Source organism: Chenopodium quinoa, unplaced genomic scaffold, assembly GCF_001683475.1.
Source record: "Chenopodium quinoa cultivar QQ74 unplaced genomic scaffold, ASM168347v1, whole genome shotgun sequence".
Lineage (NCBI taxonomy): Eukaryota > Viridiplantae > Streptophyta > Magnoliopsida > Caryophyllales > Amaranthaceae > Chenopodium > Chenopodium quinoa.
In genome coordinates, this window is record NW_018745454.1 from 6,827,337 (window position 1) to 6,845,251 (window position 17,915).

The 17,915-nt window shown below is 33.7% G+C and overlaps 2 protein-coding genes across 4 annotated transcripts; one reads left to right on the plus strand and one right to left on the minus strand.

The window, feature by feature from the left end:
• The first annotated feature begins 2,123 nt into the window (after positions 1–2,123).
• LOC110713877 (histone-lysine N-methyltransferase ASHR1-like) lies at positions 2,124–6,964 on the plus strand. 2 transcript variants are annotated; one of them, XM_021892311.1, is made up of 14 exons: positions 2,124–2,528; positions 2,922–3,106; positions 3,324–3,458; positions 3,802–3,856; positions 4,104–4,222; positions 4,630–4,718; positions 4,800–4,881; positions 5,152–5,256; positions 5,362–5,452; positions 5,528–5,647; positions 5,828–5,934; positions 6,175–6,244; positions 6,347–6,410; positions 6,532–6,964. In XM_021892311.1, the coding sequence occupies exons 1-14, from the start codon at positions 2,426–2,428 to the stop codon at positions 6,695–6,697; spliced, it is 1,491 nt and encodes a 496-aa protein (XP_021748003.1). In that variant the 5' UTR covers positions 2,124–2,425; the 3' UTR covers positions 6,698–6,964. The 2 variants fall into 2 exon arrangements, with proteins under 2 accessions (XP_021748003.1, XP_021748004.1); XM_021892312.1 differs by having other exon boundaries at positions 2,125–2,528; positions 2,961–3,106.
• A 79-nt stretch (positions 6,965–7,043) lies between these two features.
• LOC110713875 (3-phosphoinositide-dependent protein kinase B-like) lies at positions 7,044–11,660 on the minus strand. 2 transcript variants are annotated; one of them, XM_021892310.1, is made up of 6 exons: positions 11,195–11,660; positions 10,502–10,888; positions 9,171–10,111; positions 8,534–8,734; positions 7,898–8,059; positions 7,044–7,798 (listed from the first exon to the last, which is right to left on the minus strand). In XM_021892310.1, the coding sequence occupies exons 1-6, from the start codon at positions 11,370–11,372 to the stop codon at positions 7,250–7,252; spliced, it is 2,418 nt and encodes an 805-aa protein (XP_021748002.1). In that variant the 5' UTR covers positions 11,373–11,660; the 3' UTR covers positions 7,044–7,249. The 2 variants fall into 2 exon arrangements, with proteins under 2 accessions (XP_021748002.1, XP_021748001.1); XM_021892309.1 differs by having other exon boundaries at positions 9,171–10,198.
• Positions 11,661–17,915: the final 6,255 nt, after the last annotated feature.

Below are 17,915 nucleotides of genomic sequence, written 5' to 3' on the forward strand. Positions count from 1 at the left end.
GGGAATACATCTTAGGGTCATATAATGCCGTTTGGAACCATATATGACCATTAAATGAAGTCATAAATGTCAGTAAGGACAAACGGTAAGTGGGACAAACGGTAAGGACAAACGGTAAGTGCCACTTAGGATTTTCCCACCAGTAAGGAATCAACTTGTTAGCCACTTAGGAAAATCCCGGGTTATTAGTTTGGACTTATTTTGGGACTACATTATGGTGGATTTAGCGTTAGAGGAATGGTTATGTTTTTAATAGACAAGATGAAATTCCAAATGATATTTGTGCTATCCTTCAAATAAGATTCGATGAAGCAAGGAGAAGCTTTGATGAGCATAGTGATGATAGCCATATCACCTCTCACAGGACGCAGAGCATCGATGTTGCGTGGCTTGCTGTAGATTTTGGCTGGTCTACATTGAATTGTGATGGGGCTTCGAAGGGAAGTCCAGGAGCGGCAGGGGGAGGTGGTATAATTCGTGACCATCTAGGATACTTTGTGACAGCGTTTCACGCAAATTTTGGGCATTGTAATGCTTTTATAGTTGAGATAATGGCACTTGCGCGTGGCATTGAGTTAGCTCTTAGCCTACAGATTGATCAATTGGAGATTCAATTAGATAATCTTGCGTGTATTAAGATTTTACAGAAGGGTGAAGCAGTAAGGGGTGAATGCGCTCATGTGATTAATTTTTATCTCAACAAGATAAGAGAAGATAGTTGGAAGTAGGGGTGTAAATGAACCAAGGCGATCAATAAACTACTTGTGTTCGGGCTCGGTTGAAGCTCGGTCATGTACGTTTATTTAATAAATGAGCCGAGCTTGAACAAATCTTGTAGCTCGTTTAATAAATGAGCTTGAACACGAACATAGATATGCTCGTTCAGATAACTTCATGAACAATTGGTTTATTTATGTCAATGAACTACTCATTTATTTATGTTCTACTCATTTATTTATGTTCATGAATTATTGATTTATTGACAACTGTTGATTTAGTTATTCGGTTGAAGCTCGTTCATGTACGTTTATTTAATAAATGAGCCGAGCTTGAACAAATCTTGTAGCTCGTTTAATAAATGATCTTGAACACGAACATAAATATGCTCGTTCAGATAACTTCATGAACAACTGGTTTATTTATGTCAATGAATACCCATTTATTTATGTTCTACTCATTTTATTTATGTTCATGAATTATTGATTTATTGATAATTGTTGATTTAGTTATTAAATTTATAATTAACATTCAATAATTTGCTTATTTTGAAAATTTCAAATATCAAAAGTACAAAACTTATTTATTGGAGAAGCTTTTATTATTAAGTTCGTTCATGAAAGACTCGTTAATTAAACGAGTTGTTCACGAACCGTTCGTGAACATATAGTGTATGAAATGAGCCGAGGTTGAACATAAATTTGAGCTCGCTTGAAAGCTCGGGATCGAGCTCGAACTCGCCTAAGTTAAAAACTTAAAATGAACAACAGTCTGACGCGCCATGTTGTAGAGGGAAAAGAAAAGAGACCACCTACTTGAATCTTGAATAACAGTTCTCTTTTGTTCACTTTACCAAAATCCCTATTTACTGTTAATACTTCGTATTTGCTTTGCGGTTTTTTTTTTCCTTATTTCTTTCTTTCTTTTTTTTTTTTTTTTTTTTTTTTCTTTTTCATTCAAATACTTAAATCAAATCTTAATAAATAAATAAATATATATATAAAAAAAAAACACTTTGTATTAATCATAGTAATAACTTTTTTTTGTCTTCTCGATTTTTTTTCCTTTACTTCTACCGATACACTTCTAGAGTTTATATTAAGTACAATGCTTCTTTTAAATTCAATACTTGAACATATAATACTACCCTCAAATATCAATTATTATAAATAATAATATAATATCTTACTTGATATTTCATATATATTGTTAATATTATATGATTGTCAAATGATTTCTCATTATATAAAATTAAAATAAGAGTTTGCGCATTATTAGTTCTAAATTATAATTAGGGCAATCAATATACTTTTATGTTAGTATGCCTCAATTTGTGTACTCACGTATTAGATTGTGACAAGGTATTAAAGTAAGTGTAATGTATAAGTTATACTTTAAATTAATACAAGTATATTTATATGTCCAAAAGTTTTATAAAAGTGTAAGTGTATGACCTTAAATTATGAAGTATTACATTGTATTATTGTAAGAAGGAGTATTAGTTCTATTTTAGTCAAGTAATACATTCAATGAATAATATATAAGATGGTGAAAAAAATAAAAAAAATAAAAAAAAATTGAAATTTAGTTAGTCAGCTTAATTTCATATTTTGACAAGCCGAATTTTTCACACCCTACCCCCACATTCCTGGATCTGCCACTGCTATTCCATGACATGTGTATTAATTGATGTGTAGATTCATAGACTATGGAGGAGGAGTTGCAGAGCTATCTATCGGAAATAGGGCTTTCCGTTTCAGTTTCGCCGGAGAAAGGACGTTGTCTTTTCACTGCCAGGAAATTTTCTCCAGGTTCTCTTTTTCTTCCTTTTTAATTTTCAAGGATATTTTTTCATTGCTTTGCTAATTGCTAGAATCATCGTCATGTTTAAATTTTATCAATTAATTATTGGATTTAATTTTACCTATTAATTACTCAAACTGCTGCAACAAACCCCAAACTGTCTCCACTTTCCTTTTATACTCTTAGCTGGGAATGCAGGTAAGGTGTTTGTCAAAATTACCCAAACATTCTTACTCATATTACTATTACTTAGCTTTTGATGATTCATCTTTGGTGTCACTAAGTATTCAAAAAATTCATGTTTTGTTCCAATTCTTTCTCTTTTAAAGACATAATCTTAATTTGGTACGCAAACAAAATTCCAATCACCTGTTATTTTTCATGATCAACGGATAACAAAGGGTGGGATGTGTTGTCTCTTCACCATGCGCCTCCTGCAGGCGAGATTGTCATAAGTCAACAACCTTATGTTTCTGTCCCAAAAGACTTGTCCGGTGCCTCTGGATGTGAAGTCTGTTTTTCTTCTGGCAAACTCAAGAACTGCTCTGCTTGTCACTTTGTGTCGTATTGTGGGAGTACTTGCCAGGTACGGAGTATTTTCATTATACTTTTACTTTTACTGCATGGATTGTAATAGATAACAAATATTGGTATTAGTGATATCAACTTGCACCTGATTTTGGGCTAAAGTTCATCTACAAATGGGTTTTTTTTTTTTTTTTTTTTTTTTTAATTTTTATATATGCGCATCATCTCAGCCAAATCCATGCTCAAATTTATGTTTTTGTTTGTTCCCTTGCCAGAAATCAGATTGGATGTTCCATCGTGTTGAATGCCAGGCACTCTCAAAGCTTGAAAAGGAAAGGCTAAAGTACCTCACACCCTCTATACGCTTGATGGTTAAGCTTTACTTGAGAAAAAAGCTGCAGGATGAAAAGGTTGAGTATCTTGCATACCTCCATGATATTATAAAATATACTCTGTAATGAAATTCTTGAAATAATACCTGCAAACGTATACTCATATTCCTTATTACGGTTGTTCTTGTTCTCGTGTAAAAAAAAAAATGGTTGTTCTTGTTCAGTGTACCTTGTTCTTTCTCCTTACTTCACTTGCTGTCCTGGCACTAATTGTCATGATTTAGATTCTATGTCAATTGTTTGATGTGGGAAGTCCTCAGTTCTCATATTTAATTATCTAGCAAGCCAACCAACTTATCCTGTTATGAAAGAATATATTTTCTGAATTTAAATTAATAACTCATGCGTTTTGTTTTGGCAGGTTATACCAACTACTGTGACTGATAACTACAACTTGGTGGAGGCATTAGTATCTCGTATCCTCCACAAAATGTGTGGAACCCTTTTTTATTTTTATTTTTTGAGTAGGGAGGGGGGGGGGGGTTCTTGTGACTGGGAAAGGAGAGACTGTTTGGGATGGGATTTTCGGGTCTAGGAAGTACAGTAATTATTGACTGAGAAAAAGAGCTGGAATTCATGGGTACTTCAGTTTTATCAACCCAACCTCTTCTTGACAAAATCTTACTCACCTTTGTTGTTTTGCTTAACCATATTTCCTTGAAGATATGTCTGAGATTGATGAGAAGCAGCTGGTTTTATATGCACAGATGGCCAATCTTGTTGGTGTGATACTTAAGTGGCCTAGCCTGAAACTGAAAGAAGTTGCAGAGAACTTTTCCAAGGTTTTCTGTTAAAACTTGCAATTGGCTAAATTTAATCGTTGAAATGTATGCGTTGCCCTGGATGTGCTCTGACATTGATTTCTTGATTTGATACTTGATAGAGCTTAGACTTCCAGCCGTTTGCCAGCCAATCTATGCAAAATTTATCGCTGATTTATTATGACATTAGCTTGATCCTTGTTCAACCTAAAACATCTTTAACAAAAAAAATCTATGTAATTATGTTTCTATAATTCTATCCATGTATCACTAAAGCATATGCTAGCTTTATCAGATTCCAAGTGAGGTTAAATAGGTTATTATAATTCATACTTCATAAGAGATACTTCAATTCTTTGTTACTAGAAAATTCTCAAATTTGAGTTTGGACCTGGCTCTCATATACTCATTGTTCTATGTTGTCGCAGCTTGCTTGCAATGTACATAGTATATGCGATTCAGAACTTAGACCTCTGGGTATAGGACTATATCCTGTTATATCTATCATCAATCACAGGTAATTTGGCTACTTTTTTTTTTTTCCTGTTGTTTGTTCAATCTCTGGAACTGCAAGGGCTCATTGGTTATAGTACTTCAGTTGTTTGCCAAATGCAGTATTGATGTTTGAGGGAAAACAAGCCGTGGTTCGTGCGGTGCAACCTATACCTAAAGGTACTGAGGTAACAAAATATTATTTGATTAGCACTTTTACATTTTTGCATACAGCAATTACTTTGAATAGTGTGAGAATAGGTGCAGTATTACACAAATTATGCTTGTATCCATCCGGCCATTCCATCTGTAATGAAAGCTGAGCCCTATCCCCCCCCCCCCTCTCTCTCTCTCTCTCTCTCTAAATAATAATAATAATAATAAAGGGGAAAAGCGAAGTGACGAGGGTACATGTTGAACAATTGAAGTCTGATTGTTGTCTTTTGGTGCTCTTGAAGGTACTAATAAGTTACATAGAAACTGCTGGAAGCACCATGACTCGACAAAAGGCTCTAAAAGAACAGTATTTTTTCAGCTGCTCATGTCCTCGTTGCATTATATTAGTAAGTGCCTCAAATTATGTCATTTTGTATTTATCACTCTGAAGCTTATGATGGAAGCTTGTTACTTTCTGCTGTTTAACATTGACCCATTGCATCATATCAAAGGGGCAATGCGAAGATATTCGAGAAAGTGCTATATTGGAGGGTTATGGATGTGACAACAATGCATGCATGGGATTTTTGCTCAGGGATTCAGGTAAATACGTTTTTTTAGAAAATTCGTGAACATTATTTGGGTGCCTAACATTAGTTATCATTTTCTAATATGTAGATAACAAGGCGTTCATATGTCAACAATGTGGCCATGTGAGGAAACTGGAAGATATTAAAAAGATTGCAAGCGAAGTGAAAACTCTTTCTGAAAAGGCAGAGATTTCCCTCAAATCAGGAAGTATCCTTTCTAGTATTTTTTTTTTTTTTAAAAAAAACTGGTAAATTAGGCTAGGTTTTTATGGCATCCTGTTGTATATGTTGATTTGTTGCTTTATAACCCCCCCCCCCCCCAAAAAAAAAAGGAATTATTTTTCATTTTGTTACGTCCAAATGGAGGTGGTTCTTTGACAGAGTTCAGATTATGAAGAAGCTGGTTCTTTGTATAAGACAGTTGAAAGGTTGCAATTAAAATTATGCCATCCATTATCTCTTAATCTAATGCGCACACGAGATAATCTCTTAAAGGTATATCTTGATCTTGTATATTATATCTCCTTGCAATATTATCTAGTTCAGCATAAATAAACAATTGTTGCATTGATAAGATTAAACTCAAAGAGGACTAACACAAACACATAGTGGAGACATTGGAGCTCCAGAAGACTCACAAAGCCCTAACAGAAATCAGAAAACTTGAACTAACTATGACAGTAAACTTTTGATGATTTTAATGTGCAACTCCCCAATGTATTTTCTCAATATCAGATATATATGGAGCTGAAAAACTGGAAGGGTGCGCTGGATTATTGCAGATTGACTATTCCTGTGTATGAAAGTAGGCCTCAAAATCCCTACTGTTTACCGCCCCAACCCCCTCCCCCTTTTTATTTTTATTTGGGACTAATGATCTCAAACTTTCCCGGTGATTGTCCTGCAGAGGTTTACCCTAGTTGTCATCCTATGCTTGGGTTGCAATATTATACATGTGGAAAGCTTGAATGGTAAGAATATCTGAATATGGGCTCTTGCAGTTAAGCAATTTGTGTTCAAGAGGTTATGCTCTTCCGAGATAGATTGCCTTATCTTTTGTACCCTTAATTGAGAAAGGCTATGTGCATACAGGTTACTTGGGGAGACTGCAAATTGTGTTAGATCATTAACCAAGGCACTGGATATTTTGCGACTGACCCATGGGACAAATACGCCATTTATGAAGGAGCTGCTTTACAAGCTAGAGGAAGCCCGTGCTGAAGCCTCTTTCAAACTTAAACCCCTTGTCGAAGACTGAATGTGTCTCCACTACATAGATTAGTACAACGCTTGCCTACTAAGAATATTGGATTCTTTTATTTAGTGCTCGATAATTGCAAAAACTTTTGTTCTTGAGAATCTGTAATTCTGTACAGGCAGTTGGGATCTAACCCAAAAAGGGTTCTGAATTTTGCATTGTTTTGCTCCACCTTTAAGGCTGTAACGTCACTATCAGCCTCATAAATAATTTGGAAATTTAATTATGTAAATGGATCTTTAAAAAATTGATTTAATATTATTTGCAGTACTTTTTAGAGAAGACACAAACCAATCCGAAAAAGAAAATATTTTCAGCACAAATTTTCATTCTAAATTTCTTATAGTTAAAACAAATAGGAGCTACATTCATTTCATGGAGATTACAGGATTGTACAACAATCATAAATCAAAACTCAACCAGTGTTGAAAAGCACCATGACAACTTTTTAAAATCGTTACTTATTCACAAAACATGTTATGTTAGAAGAGAACATGATTCAAAATGCTTAGCAGAAATGTTGCTACTGTACATTCCTCTTCTACATATAGACTAGCTCGTCTTTGTAAGGTGCTGCTGGAGTTGCTGACAGATGCTTGAAATATGTGATAGTATTTTAAATTGATGATCTCGAGATGTGGCAGTTGGATCTTCTAGTAACTGTTGGAGCTCAGAACAAAGACTTGGGACTTTGTCATCATTCGCACAAGATTCAGTGATCAGCTGAATAAATTTACAGTTTTGCTCTAGTGCAGGGGGCAACTGCTGATGTATAGGAGGAACAAGAAATGGGTGCTCAAGAAGCTCAGGAATTCTCCATCTTTCGTTGCGGTCCCATGCAAGGCACTTCTTCATAAGATCCAGAAGCCAAGGATTGGAAACTGGACCGTATGTGATTTCATGACTGGGATCAGTGATTACTTTGAACTTGGCCCAGAATGCCTTGTATTCTGAAAAGGGTGTCCTTCCATAAACCATTTGATAAAGAATGCAACCAAGAGACCATATGTCTGATGGGCGCCCACACTTAATAGTATTTCCATTTGCATCAATCTCATTGCACATGAATGCCTCTGGTGACATGTAACTCAATGTACCTACCTGCATGAACAATAGATGGTATCTGAGCACTGACCTCAATTCCAGTTTTAGAGTTTACAACAAAACCATTAAAAATACTGGGTGGAGGAAGTTAAAAACCTGGGCGTCCCTTTGGATGTTGGTTGTATCACTCATTATAGCTTTAGCAATGCCAAAATCAATGAGCTTCAATGAACCTTTGACAAGGAGAAAATTGGCTGGCTTCAGGTCAGAGTGCACTATACGCTCCTCATGAATTGTGTTTACAGCTTGGAGTATTTGCTGACATCATAATTGACACACAAAAAATAAAAAAAAAGAAAAGTTAGTGCGCTATTTTCATTAATTTTTGTTTCAAACTACTCCAGTATGGAGATGTGATCTATCTATTGGTGAAATGGATTTGTTATAAGCAAGTTGGACAGTATGATCACTGCTCAACTACTTTTTAAAAATGAAAATGATTCAATAGTAAAGTAGTAATGAGAATGAATGTGTAAGTAAATTTGAAAGGAAAGTATTATGCCAATGTCATGGTAATGCTAGCTTACCCCCAAATTTTATCTTTTCTTCAAATTAAATTTCAAATCATCACCCAATACTATATGTGGTGGCATTATCACGGACAATAGGATGATACTGTTTTACACTAAATTTAATTTTAATTTACCACTGATTAGCAGAAATTAGAAATTCATTCTGCATTAAAAAGCAAATCCTGTCAAGGCTTATTAAACCAAGAATGGGATCACAAACCTGCCAGTAGAAACGAAGCCAGTTTTGATCCATAGTTGAGTTGGTGCCTTCAATTTCCCTCCACTTATGAGATAACATATGAGCCAAATCAATTTCTCCATACTCAAGAACCATGTAGATATATCCATCATCTTTGACTCTGCTGTCCTTGTTAGAAATGGAGCCGTTCATAACTTCATGCAGTAAAGCTTTATCCGTAACCTAGAACATGACAGTGCTAACTAAGTTTAGTCAATCAGTGAATGTCCCAAAGGAAACCAGATGAGCTAAAAATCATAGGTTCTAAATCTCAAAGAAAGTTTTACATCCTATGAGGCTGCATAAGAAATGAAAGAGGATTGCAACTAGCTCATTTTATTGCTTCATCTTGTATACTCACTCAATTATGCCTAAGGTAAACATGAAACATGATAAGTGAGCTTTAGTGTGGTATGATGAGATGAGGATATAACAAAGACTGTCCAACCTACTTAAGCCCACAACTAGCACTCATAAATCACTGAATGATAATATATAAACAACTGGTATAAGACACTAAATTTTACAGGACCATGTCTGTTATATTCCCAAAAGAAACCATTAATTCTGCAAAGACAGGCAATAGCCAAGTACAAATTGGAATCTAAAGAGTGCCTACCTCAAAATCAATAAGTTGGATAATATTATCCTTCCCCTTTAACTTCTTTAAATACAGGATCTCTTGACAAAATCCATAAGCAGTAGCATAATCACGACCTTTAAGCTTGATTTTTTTCAAAGCATAAATTGTACAGTCAGATGAGATAACTTTATGAACTTCACTACTTCCACCGCTTCCTATCTTGCCAAGCCTTTGATAAAGTTTCCCATTCACCTTAAAAAACAAGTCAGGATCATAACCCTTTTTCCGAGATGGTGCCTTTTCATGCTTCTCTGATTTAGAGGGCTCCAGCTTCACATTAGAAGATAGGTCCTTTGATGAGGAGCTAGGTGGTGGGATGTGTGAAGCATCGGCCCCCTGTCCTTTCTCCATTATGGGCTGGCTTTGAGTTTGGGGTGGATCAGCGGGTACTTTAGTTTGCTGCAGCAAGATATGTTGTTGGATTTCTTTGACTTCTGCTAAGGCATTTGTTGCAGAGCTTGAAGCTTGAGCTCCACTGAGTGCCCTGTCAGCATCAACTCCGCTGGAATTTACGGATGTAGGGCAAGCTTGATGCATCCCATCTCTTAGGGCTATGTTCTCAGAAATCCGATTGGCATCAGGTAAGGACCCAACTGCTGAACTATCTTGATGAGGGCATGAAGAATGAGTTGTTGAATTGAGCATCGGTGCAGATGTTCCATGGACAGAGGTTGTGGTGACACAAGATGATCCCACCACAGAAGATTGGGTCATTGGATGGCTTACATCATTATGCAGGAAATCTCTTAAGTGGTGCAGCTGGTTCTGAAGAGATGACATTTTTACTGCTAGTACTGAAGAGACCCCATAACCTCTCGAACGGCCATCTGCATCAGTGCTGACAGGATTCTGAAGTTTTGGTTCATTGTTAATGACATTGGATGTCTCTGCTTGATTAACCGCCTCCCACTCCATTTCTGTCAATGCAAGTGAATCCATATGAGAAGATAAGTTGTCCAATCTGGTGGCCAAATCCATTCTGGTGGCCATTTGACCATCAGTTCCTGCATTAATAGCAGCATTGAAGAAAAGGAAAAGGTCCATTTCCCACAATTTTACAATTGATTTATATTTGAACAGGCAAGTTCTAAAGTTGATGATTATGCAATATAATACCAACCCAATTTAGATGAAATTTAATTTAAGAAAAAGTTGTACATTCTGAGCAAAAATGGCATCAGTAAAAAATGAACAGTCTAAAACACACTTTGGTGAGAAGCAAAAATTTGAGTTGCTTTGTTCTAGGGAATAAAAGGTACGGAGTATCATAATTTTAAACAAGTAAAAAGCGGATTATAATAAAATACCCTGTGAAAATTTGACTTTCCTTGAACCTTCCAGCACTTGACAATGTTTAGATTGTGCAGCAGAGGAAACATTGATGTCAACACCAGCTTTGCAGTTTAGTTGATCATCCTTGATGTGCCCTCCAAAGGGATTATACTTGTCATCATAGGTATTGGTGATAGTACCGGTGAAGGAAGGAGGCGTAAGTGAGGCATCTTCCTGAGGATCGATGACAGACGATCTCTCATTCGTGTGGGCGTCGAAATTCTTGGGTTGAGAAGCAATTTCAACAGACCTCTTGGTCTCTACTTTTAAACCAGAATTATGCAGTGAACTTTTGGGCGTCTCCCTTTGTGGTTGTGGTGGCACACTACGTCTCGGTAACAAGTTAGTTGATTGCATTGTACCTGTAAGTTCCAAGCATCATATTTAAAAATAAAAAATAAAGAGAGGTATCTAGTTGAAGCCCAAAAATTGACATAAAATTGCAAGCTGTTTAGCCCCAAATTGAATCTGACAGTGATGCCTAAAGCACAAGCAATCGGATTGAGCATTGACAGAAGAAAAAGGTAATTGGAGATTTTACAATTAAGTATATAGAATGTGAAATTGGACGGTTGACAGTGAAAATCCAAAAACATAAAGCAGATGTAGATAAATTAGGAAATAAAAGCAAACCCTAAATCGAAAATAGGGAAAATGAAAAAAAATACCAATGGAACGGTGGCGTTTGAAAGCGGCTTGGACATTACGGAGAAAATCAGGTTGAGAAGAAGTAGCAGTAGCAGTAGAAGAAGAAGAAGAAGAAGAAGAAGAAGAAGACGAGTTGAAGTTGACGGAGCGGGTGGTGGAACTCAGCAGTGGGGCCGGAACGTCAGGGTCCCCGTCCATGGCATGGAAAAACCTCTGATTGCATCTCTGAACAACACACTTACTCCCACATTCTACACTTCAGCCATCGCCAGACCCATCGCCATTGTTGCCAACATCAACTCCACTTCATTCACTATTTTTTTGAATTCAGGGTTAATGGCGCTCTCTTCTCTCTTCTCTCTTCTCTCTTTATTCAATTCCCTTTCTTTGGGCTCTTATTTTTTGGCCCATTGGACTACAATCCTAATAATGAAAAAAAAAATACTTCCTCCGTTCTTAATTACTTGACCCGCTTTGACTTTTACACTATTCACCACATTTTCTTTGACCGTCTTTTGTGAATAATATGTAAGGAAAAATATATTCATGTGTGATCTTTTTGGATTCCTCTCAATAAGTACTATCATAATATATAACTTTTATAATTTTTACTTATGGAGAATTTAAGTTATTGATCGTTAAAGTTTTACATTGACAAGCGTGATAAAAGAAACAGGTCAAGTAAAAAAGAACAGAGAAAGTAGTGAACATTTATTTCTGATTTTCTAAACATATTCCTAAAAATGAATGTAACGGAAGTAGTATATGTTAAAAAACGTTCCTAAAAAATAAAGATAAGTTAATTTGTGTCTTATTATACTAATTGTTTCTATTATATAATGATTGAGTTCGACAACTAAAAAATGTTTATAGCAAGACTTAAACTCAAAACCAACAAGTCTTACTATCTAAATAGTCGAATTTGATTAGCAAATTATACAAGTACAAACTAGCAACTCGGGACATCGACTGAGCCACAGACTAGTTGTAAGAGTAAAATAAAGAGATTATAAAACTAAAAAAAAAAAAAAAAAGGATTGTACATTTAGAATTAAACATTTCAGTTATAAATAAAATGAACATATGATGTTATTGCTTATTCATCAATAATTTTTTAAGCTTCAAGTTAAATACCTTGATTTTTGACTGGATTTCTTGCAATTGAGCTATAAGATTTAATACCAATAAATAAATCAATAATATGTTTTTTTAATAATGAACAAAATGTTAATGTCTAATAGTAGTAATGCAATGTTAATTGAATATCCTATATTATAAAAACAAACATCTTATACAATTGAACAAACAAAAAAATTGTTTTTTTTTATAAGAATGAACATTTATTTTTATAAGAATGTATGAAAATGAACATTTATTTATAAGAATGAACATCATTCTGCATGAAAATGAAAATTTGATTATTGAGAAATACAAAATTATTGTAAATTATGTTCAGTTACAAAATATTCATTTTTGTTATACTAAATGTTCAATTTTGGCAGTGACTTCAGCCCGTGCTGGCTGAACGCAACCTCAACCATTAATAACTGATGAAAAAAGGACAACAAGCCCATAAAAGCCCGTCATCCCCATGATGAACGTTTACCCAAACTAATTTGCGGTGCATGAAAATGAAAATTTTATTATTGAAAAATACAAAATAATTGTAAATTATGTTCAGTTACAAAATATTCATTTTTGTTATACTAAATGTCAATTTTGGCAGTGACTTCAGCCCGTGCTGGCTGAACGCGACCTCAACCATTAATTACTGATGAAAAAAGGACAACAAGCCCATAAAGGCCCGTCAGCCCCATGATGAACGTTTATCCAAACTATTTTGCGGGCCAGGCATTTTCTACTATGTGAATTTATTGTAATAAGCCCATTTCACGGTTTTAGTCTTGCTTGTATTGTCAAAACTTAGTTTGTAAGATTTACAACAAGTCAACAAGCACATATCACCATTAACACACTCCTTTTAGAATTTAAGAAAGATGAAATTGTTGTGTTATAAAGACTCGCATTAAACAATAACAACAACAACAACAAATTGATTATAGCATTCCAACTCCTTTTAAAAGATCTTTAATTTGATCAATGTGACAATAGTACTCTTACTGTCACTTTTTAATTTTTACGTTTTGATCATTTTTATCATCACAAAAATTCCAAATATTAAGTATAAAAATGACGAAGGAAGTACATACTTAGGGACAAATGAAGTGCAAACTTTTGCATTGTTCAATAATTCTATTTGATATCATCAAAATCTTACACGTTCGGTTTTTCATAAATTTAACAAATGTTAAATATTTATTTGTATTCTCATGTGTGGCTGATGATGTATAGAATTTGAATGTATGCAGAAGTTTAATAGACCCAAATGTCATACACATTTAAGATTTCACAAATTATACTCCATAAAATAAATTTTACAACAATATTTTTGGTGGGAGTCTTATTCCACACCTACACAACTTATATATCTAATTTGTGAAAGCTAATGTCTCTCATTATCTTGGTGAATACTTCCCTACTATAACAATTTTGTGATAGCTCCTAACTTTCCCAAAATTTGGTGGAATACTCTTGACTCCACACACTTCACAATACATCACTTGCATGTATATATATAGTTGTGGTGTTACTTGCTTCTTTTCCTACTTAGGACAATGATTCTTGATTAATCCAACTAGTAGACACACATTGTAGAATATACTTTAGAAAATAACCTAAATTTTTGTAGATTACTTACATTTTAACAACTAACATGTATAAAAATCAGAGAAATTAATGAGATTAGGTTTACCCTTCCTCAATCTCTTACTCAAAATACGAATACCCAACGATTAATGATAAAGTTATGATAAAGAGGATGTTGGAAAGTTAAAAGAAAATGAGAGAAAGCTTAGAGAGTGTATATATTAAATTGATGAGTACATAAATAGTACTAAGTATCAGATTAGAGAATAGATGATCATCACTAAATATGATTAGGTACATTAGTTTTAATATTAAGGGATATACCAACAGAGTTGAGTAATTAAATTAAAAGATTACAAAATATAAACAATAACTAATAATGATAATGGTATTTGATCATGCAATATTATCCCTTTTACATTGAAGATCTATGTAAAATTTTCCTTTGTAGAAAGAGGAAGAGGAGTTGATGATGTAAGCAATTGTATGTATTATCTTCTATTGGACAAGTAAGATCCAATATAATTATGAACAAATGACACAAATTGGGATGATTTCAAGACGTCTCGAACTTGAAATTTGATAAAAGTGGATTGCTCAACTTTCGAATTATTCTCAGTAGTACATTATATGTTATTAAATGCATGTAAGATAAACAAGATTATTTGTTGATTATAATCAAAAAAGAAAGAAGAGCTCTCTTTGACTCTGGCCCATTAAATTATTCAGCTGCAATTGATCAATATTTATATGGAGTGTATTTTAAAACAGTTTTGATTAAAGCAAGTAAAGATGAAAGAATTTACAGTATATAGTAAAATAATGAAGCTGCATTTTGAATTTTGAAAAAAAAAAACATTTTCGTCCATTGATCTGTATACATTGGCGGACCTGGCCTTGTGCATGGTGAGTTAAATGACTCACTAGGCCCAAACAAAATTTCTAAGTTTTTTTTTTTAAAAAAAAAAAAAAAAAAAAAAAAAAAAAATTATTTTCTTTTGTTGATTTTGTTGTTGTTTGTTTGGTAAACTTTGAACCTTTTGTTAATGTTGTTGGGATTTTGGTGAAATTTGAACCTTTTTGACCATGTGAATTGTAGTCAGTGTTTATTTAGGGTGTTTATTGATGTCAATTATGTCTGTCAAATTGTCAATACACCATTGGCTTTGGTAGATTTATATGGGGTTTTGCATATGTGCTGATTTGATTGGTGATTCGGACGATTGCTTATGATATAGTCGACCCACCCTAATGATATAGTCAATTATGTCTGTCAAATTGTCAATACACCCTAATGCTTGTAAAGATTTTAATCTTGTCAATTATTAGAGAGCTAAGCTTGTCATGTTGTCAAATTTTTTTTTACATATTTGGTTATCGATTGTGACTCACCAGTCGGAAACTCCTGGGTCCGCCACTGTCTGTATATAAGGAATTTCAGCCACGTTTTTATACAATCTGGTTATTTTCATCTTCCTGAACAACTTGCTACATCTTTTTCAAATTCCAATTTCACCAACCATATCATATCGTATATTTAACTTTTTGTCCAGTAATATTGTTGTTTGATAGTATATATATTCAACAAATGTAATTTTGCTCTAGAAAGCCTTATTTTATGACAAATACAAGGCTACTAAACTATGAAGCCCACCACATGCTTCTCTTGTACAAACGCATTACTTACATATGCAATATATATAACTCTGATTCTTATTGGATGCAATTGTTTTTATTAGGAAAAATAAAAGATATCCTACCATGGTACAACGAGTATTACTGAGATAAATAACATGATGACATTCTTATCGAGCTATCATATACAAGTATAATTCATATAGCATGAGTTTCGTTCTCCTATGCTCAAATTATAATTTTTTATTTTATTTGATTAAACATTTGAATTGGGTGTTATGAGCTCTCTCAATGACATACGAGTACATATATAGTAGGAGTGGTCTCTTATGAGTTACGAGTATCTATATGATACACTCGTCGTACACGAATGAAACAACGAAACTTCATAAATCATGAAGTTATGCTCCTCAGTTCCTTATAATAATGCTTTGCCAGGCCGGAAGATATAGATAGTATGGAACAATCAATAAATATGAAGATAGATATGCTACATTCATCAAGATAGTGGAATTAAGTACACAGTGATGAAGTTAGTTAGTTTATAAAATTCAAGTACTTCCGTTGGTAGCTAGGTTTGGGTACGTGGGATGAATGTGGCTCGGTTTAATTAAAAAGGTAAAATAGAGCTTTAATTTTAAATATTCCATAACCATAAAGTGTGGTCTCTCTTACAAAACATGATTTTGAGGCAAAAGGAATCAATTTTTTTTTACATCAGCTTTTTTTCCTTTCCCGTTTATGGAGGAGCAACCCTCATTAAGTCATTATGGTGCAATTAGTGATTTCACCTTGATTTTGGTGTTTTTCCATCAGATTTCACTTTACCCCAAAAATTCACCATTTGGAGAAACTAGCCTCCAATTTTATTACTAATACCTTACTGATTTTTTTTTACCCTACCTATTCTTTTGTTCAAAGACCCTAATTTTTTAATTTACTCGTATATGTCTAATCGTTTAATGTTTTAATTACTCCGTATTATTCAATTTCAAAATAATCCATAAATAGTTTAGATGATACCATATAGCAGTACATCAATACGATTCGATCTAAGAAATTTCGATGATGGCTTATAAGTCACACTCAAGTTAAAGCTACAACCATAATAAGTTTATATGAGAGGTTGCTAAAAAATAAAATAAAAAAAAATCACATGTTAATTTAATTGTCTTGCATTGAAAAAGAAGTGGTGCGTGATAGACTACAGTTGTTACCTACTGATTTTAAATGAAAATTTAGTTAAACTTGAATAAAGTATCACATCATATAATTTTGAAGAAAAACTACATGATTGAATAAAATATCCTAAAGTCTATAAGCTATTTGAATAAGATTTAATTACTAAGTACGTATTATAATTCATATTGTTTGGATGGGATATTAGATAATTGTTCTAATATACACTGTGTCAAGTGAAAAATTATAAGACAAAACATTAGGTAGGCATAGCAAAAAAAAAAAAAAAACAAAAAAAGTGGAGAGTTATAATAAGTGGTTAGGAAAAAGGACCCAAAATGAGCAAGATACAAAACAGGAAGTGAAGAAATACATGACAAATTACTACCAACTACTAAATGAAATGTAAAATCAAAGAGTGAGGGATAGTTTAAGTGGTTAGAACTTCACTTTCGATTTTAGGAAATTTTAGGACTGATTCTCATCAAAAAAAAAAAAAAAAAACAAAAAAAAAAAAAGGAAAATCAAAGTAGTGATATGACGTTGAGAGTATGTGCGTGCGTGGAGTGGTCTGTATAAAATTAGTTACATAATCGTCCAGTGTGGCCTGGTGGTTTGGGCTGGTCATTTAAAGCTCAACCAACGTTACTAGGTACACTATTTCTAATTTTCTATCAATTACTCTTACTGTACTAGTGTACTGCATAACTGCACTAACTTACTTGCTTACCAACAACTACTATTATATAGCTTGGCCATGCTAAGCTATGCACCACTATTAAGTATTAATGCACTATAATTAGCTCACTATAATAAGTTGTTACTGGAGTATTATTTTACTTGATATTCTAATTTTATATTAAAGTTTCTCCTTGGCTCTTGTGATGGTCTCCTGTGAGTCACTTGTGAGTTATGAGTAGAATTTTTGTGCATCAATGGTCTCTTACTCTGTATAAATTGTATGTCAATTTTATTATTAAAAAAGAAAAAAATGATATCATCTATGATACTACAATGCGCAATGCACTCCCCTATACATCCTTTGGTCACTGAGATTCTTTTGTTTCAACAGCCAGATTATAGTTCCAAATTGATTACCAATATTGAACATTGCTCCTGTTTTTGTAATAATTATTAAATAAAAATTTTAAGACTCCTTTTGATTCATATTGTTTTTTCACTTTGACCAATTTTGTTTTCAAAAAAGATTATAGGTAGAAA

Coding starts and splice junctions, on each gene's coding strand:
- LOC110713877 (XM_021892311.1), top strand. CDS start 2,426: ATGGAGGAGGAGTTGCAGAGCTATCTATCGGAAATAGGGCTTTCCGTT. Junction 4,719..4,799: donor ATATCTATCATCAATCACAG/GTAATTTGGCTA, acceptor ATAGTACTTCAG/TTGTTTGCCAAATGCAGTAT. Junction 4,882..5,151: donor CTATACCTAAAGGTACTGAG/GTAACAAAATAT, acceptor GTGCTCTTGAAG/GTACTAATAAGTTACATAGA.
- LOC110713875 (XM_021892309.1), bottom strand. CDS start 11,372: ATGGACGGGGACCCTGACGTTCCGGCCCCACTGCTGAGTTCCACCACC. Junction 8,735..9,170: donor TCCAACTTATTGATTTTGAG/GTAGGCACTCTT, acceptor GTCATGTTCTAG/GTTACGGATAAAGCTTTACT. Junction 8,060..8,533: donor GGCTTCGTTTCTACTGGCAG/GTTTGTGATCCC, acceptor TTATGATGTCAG/CAAATACTCCAAGCTGTAAA.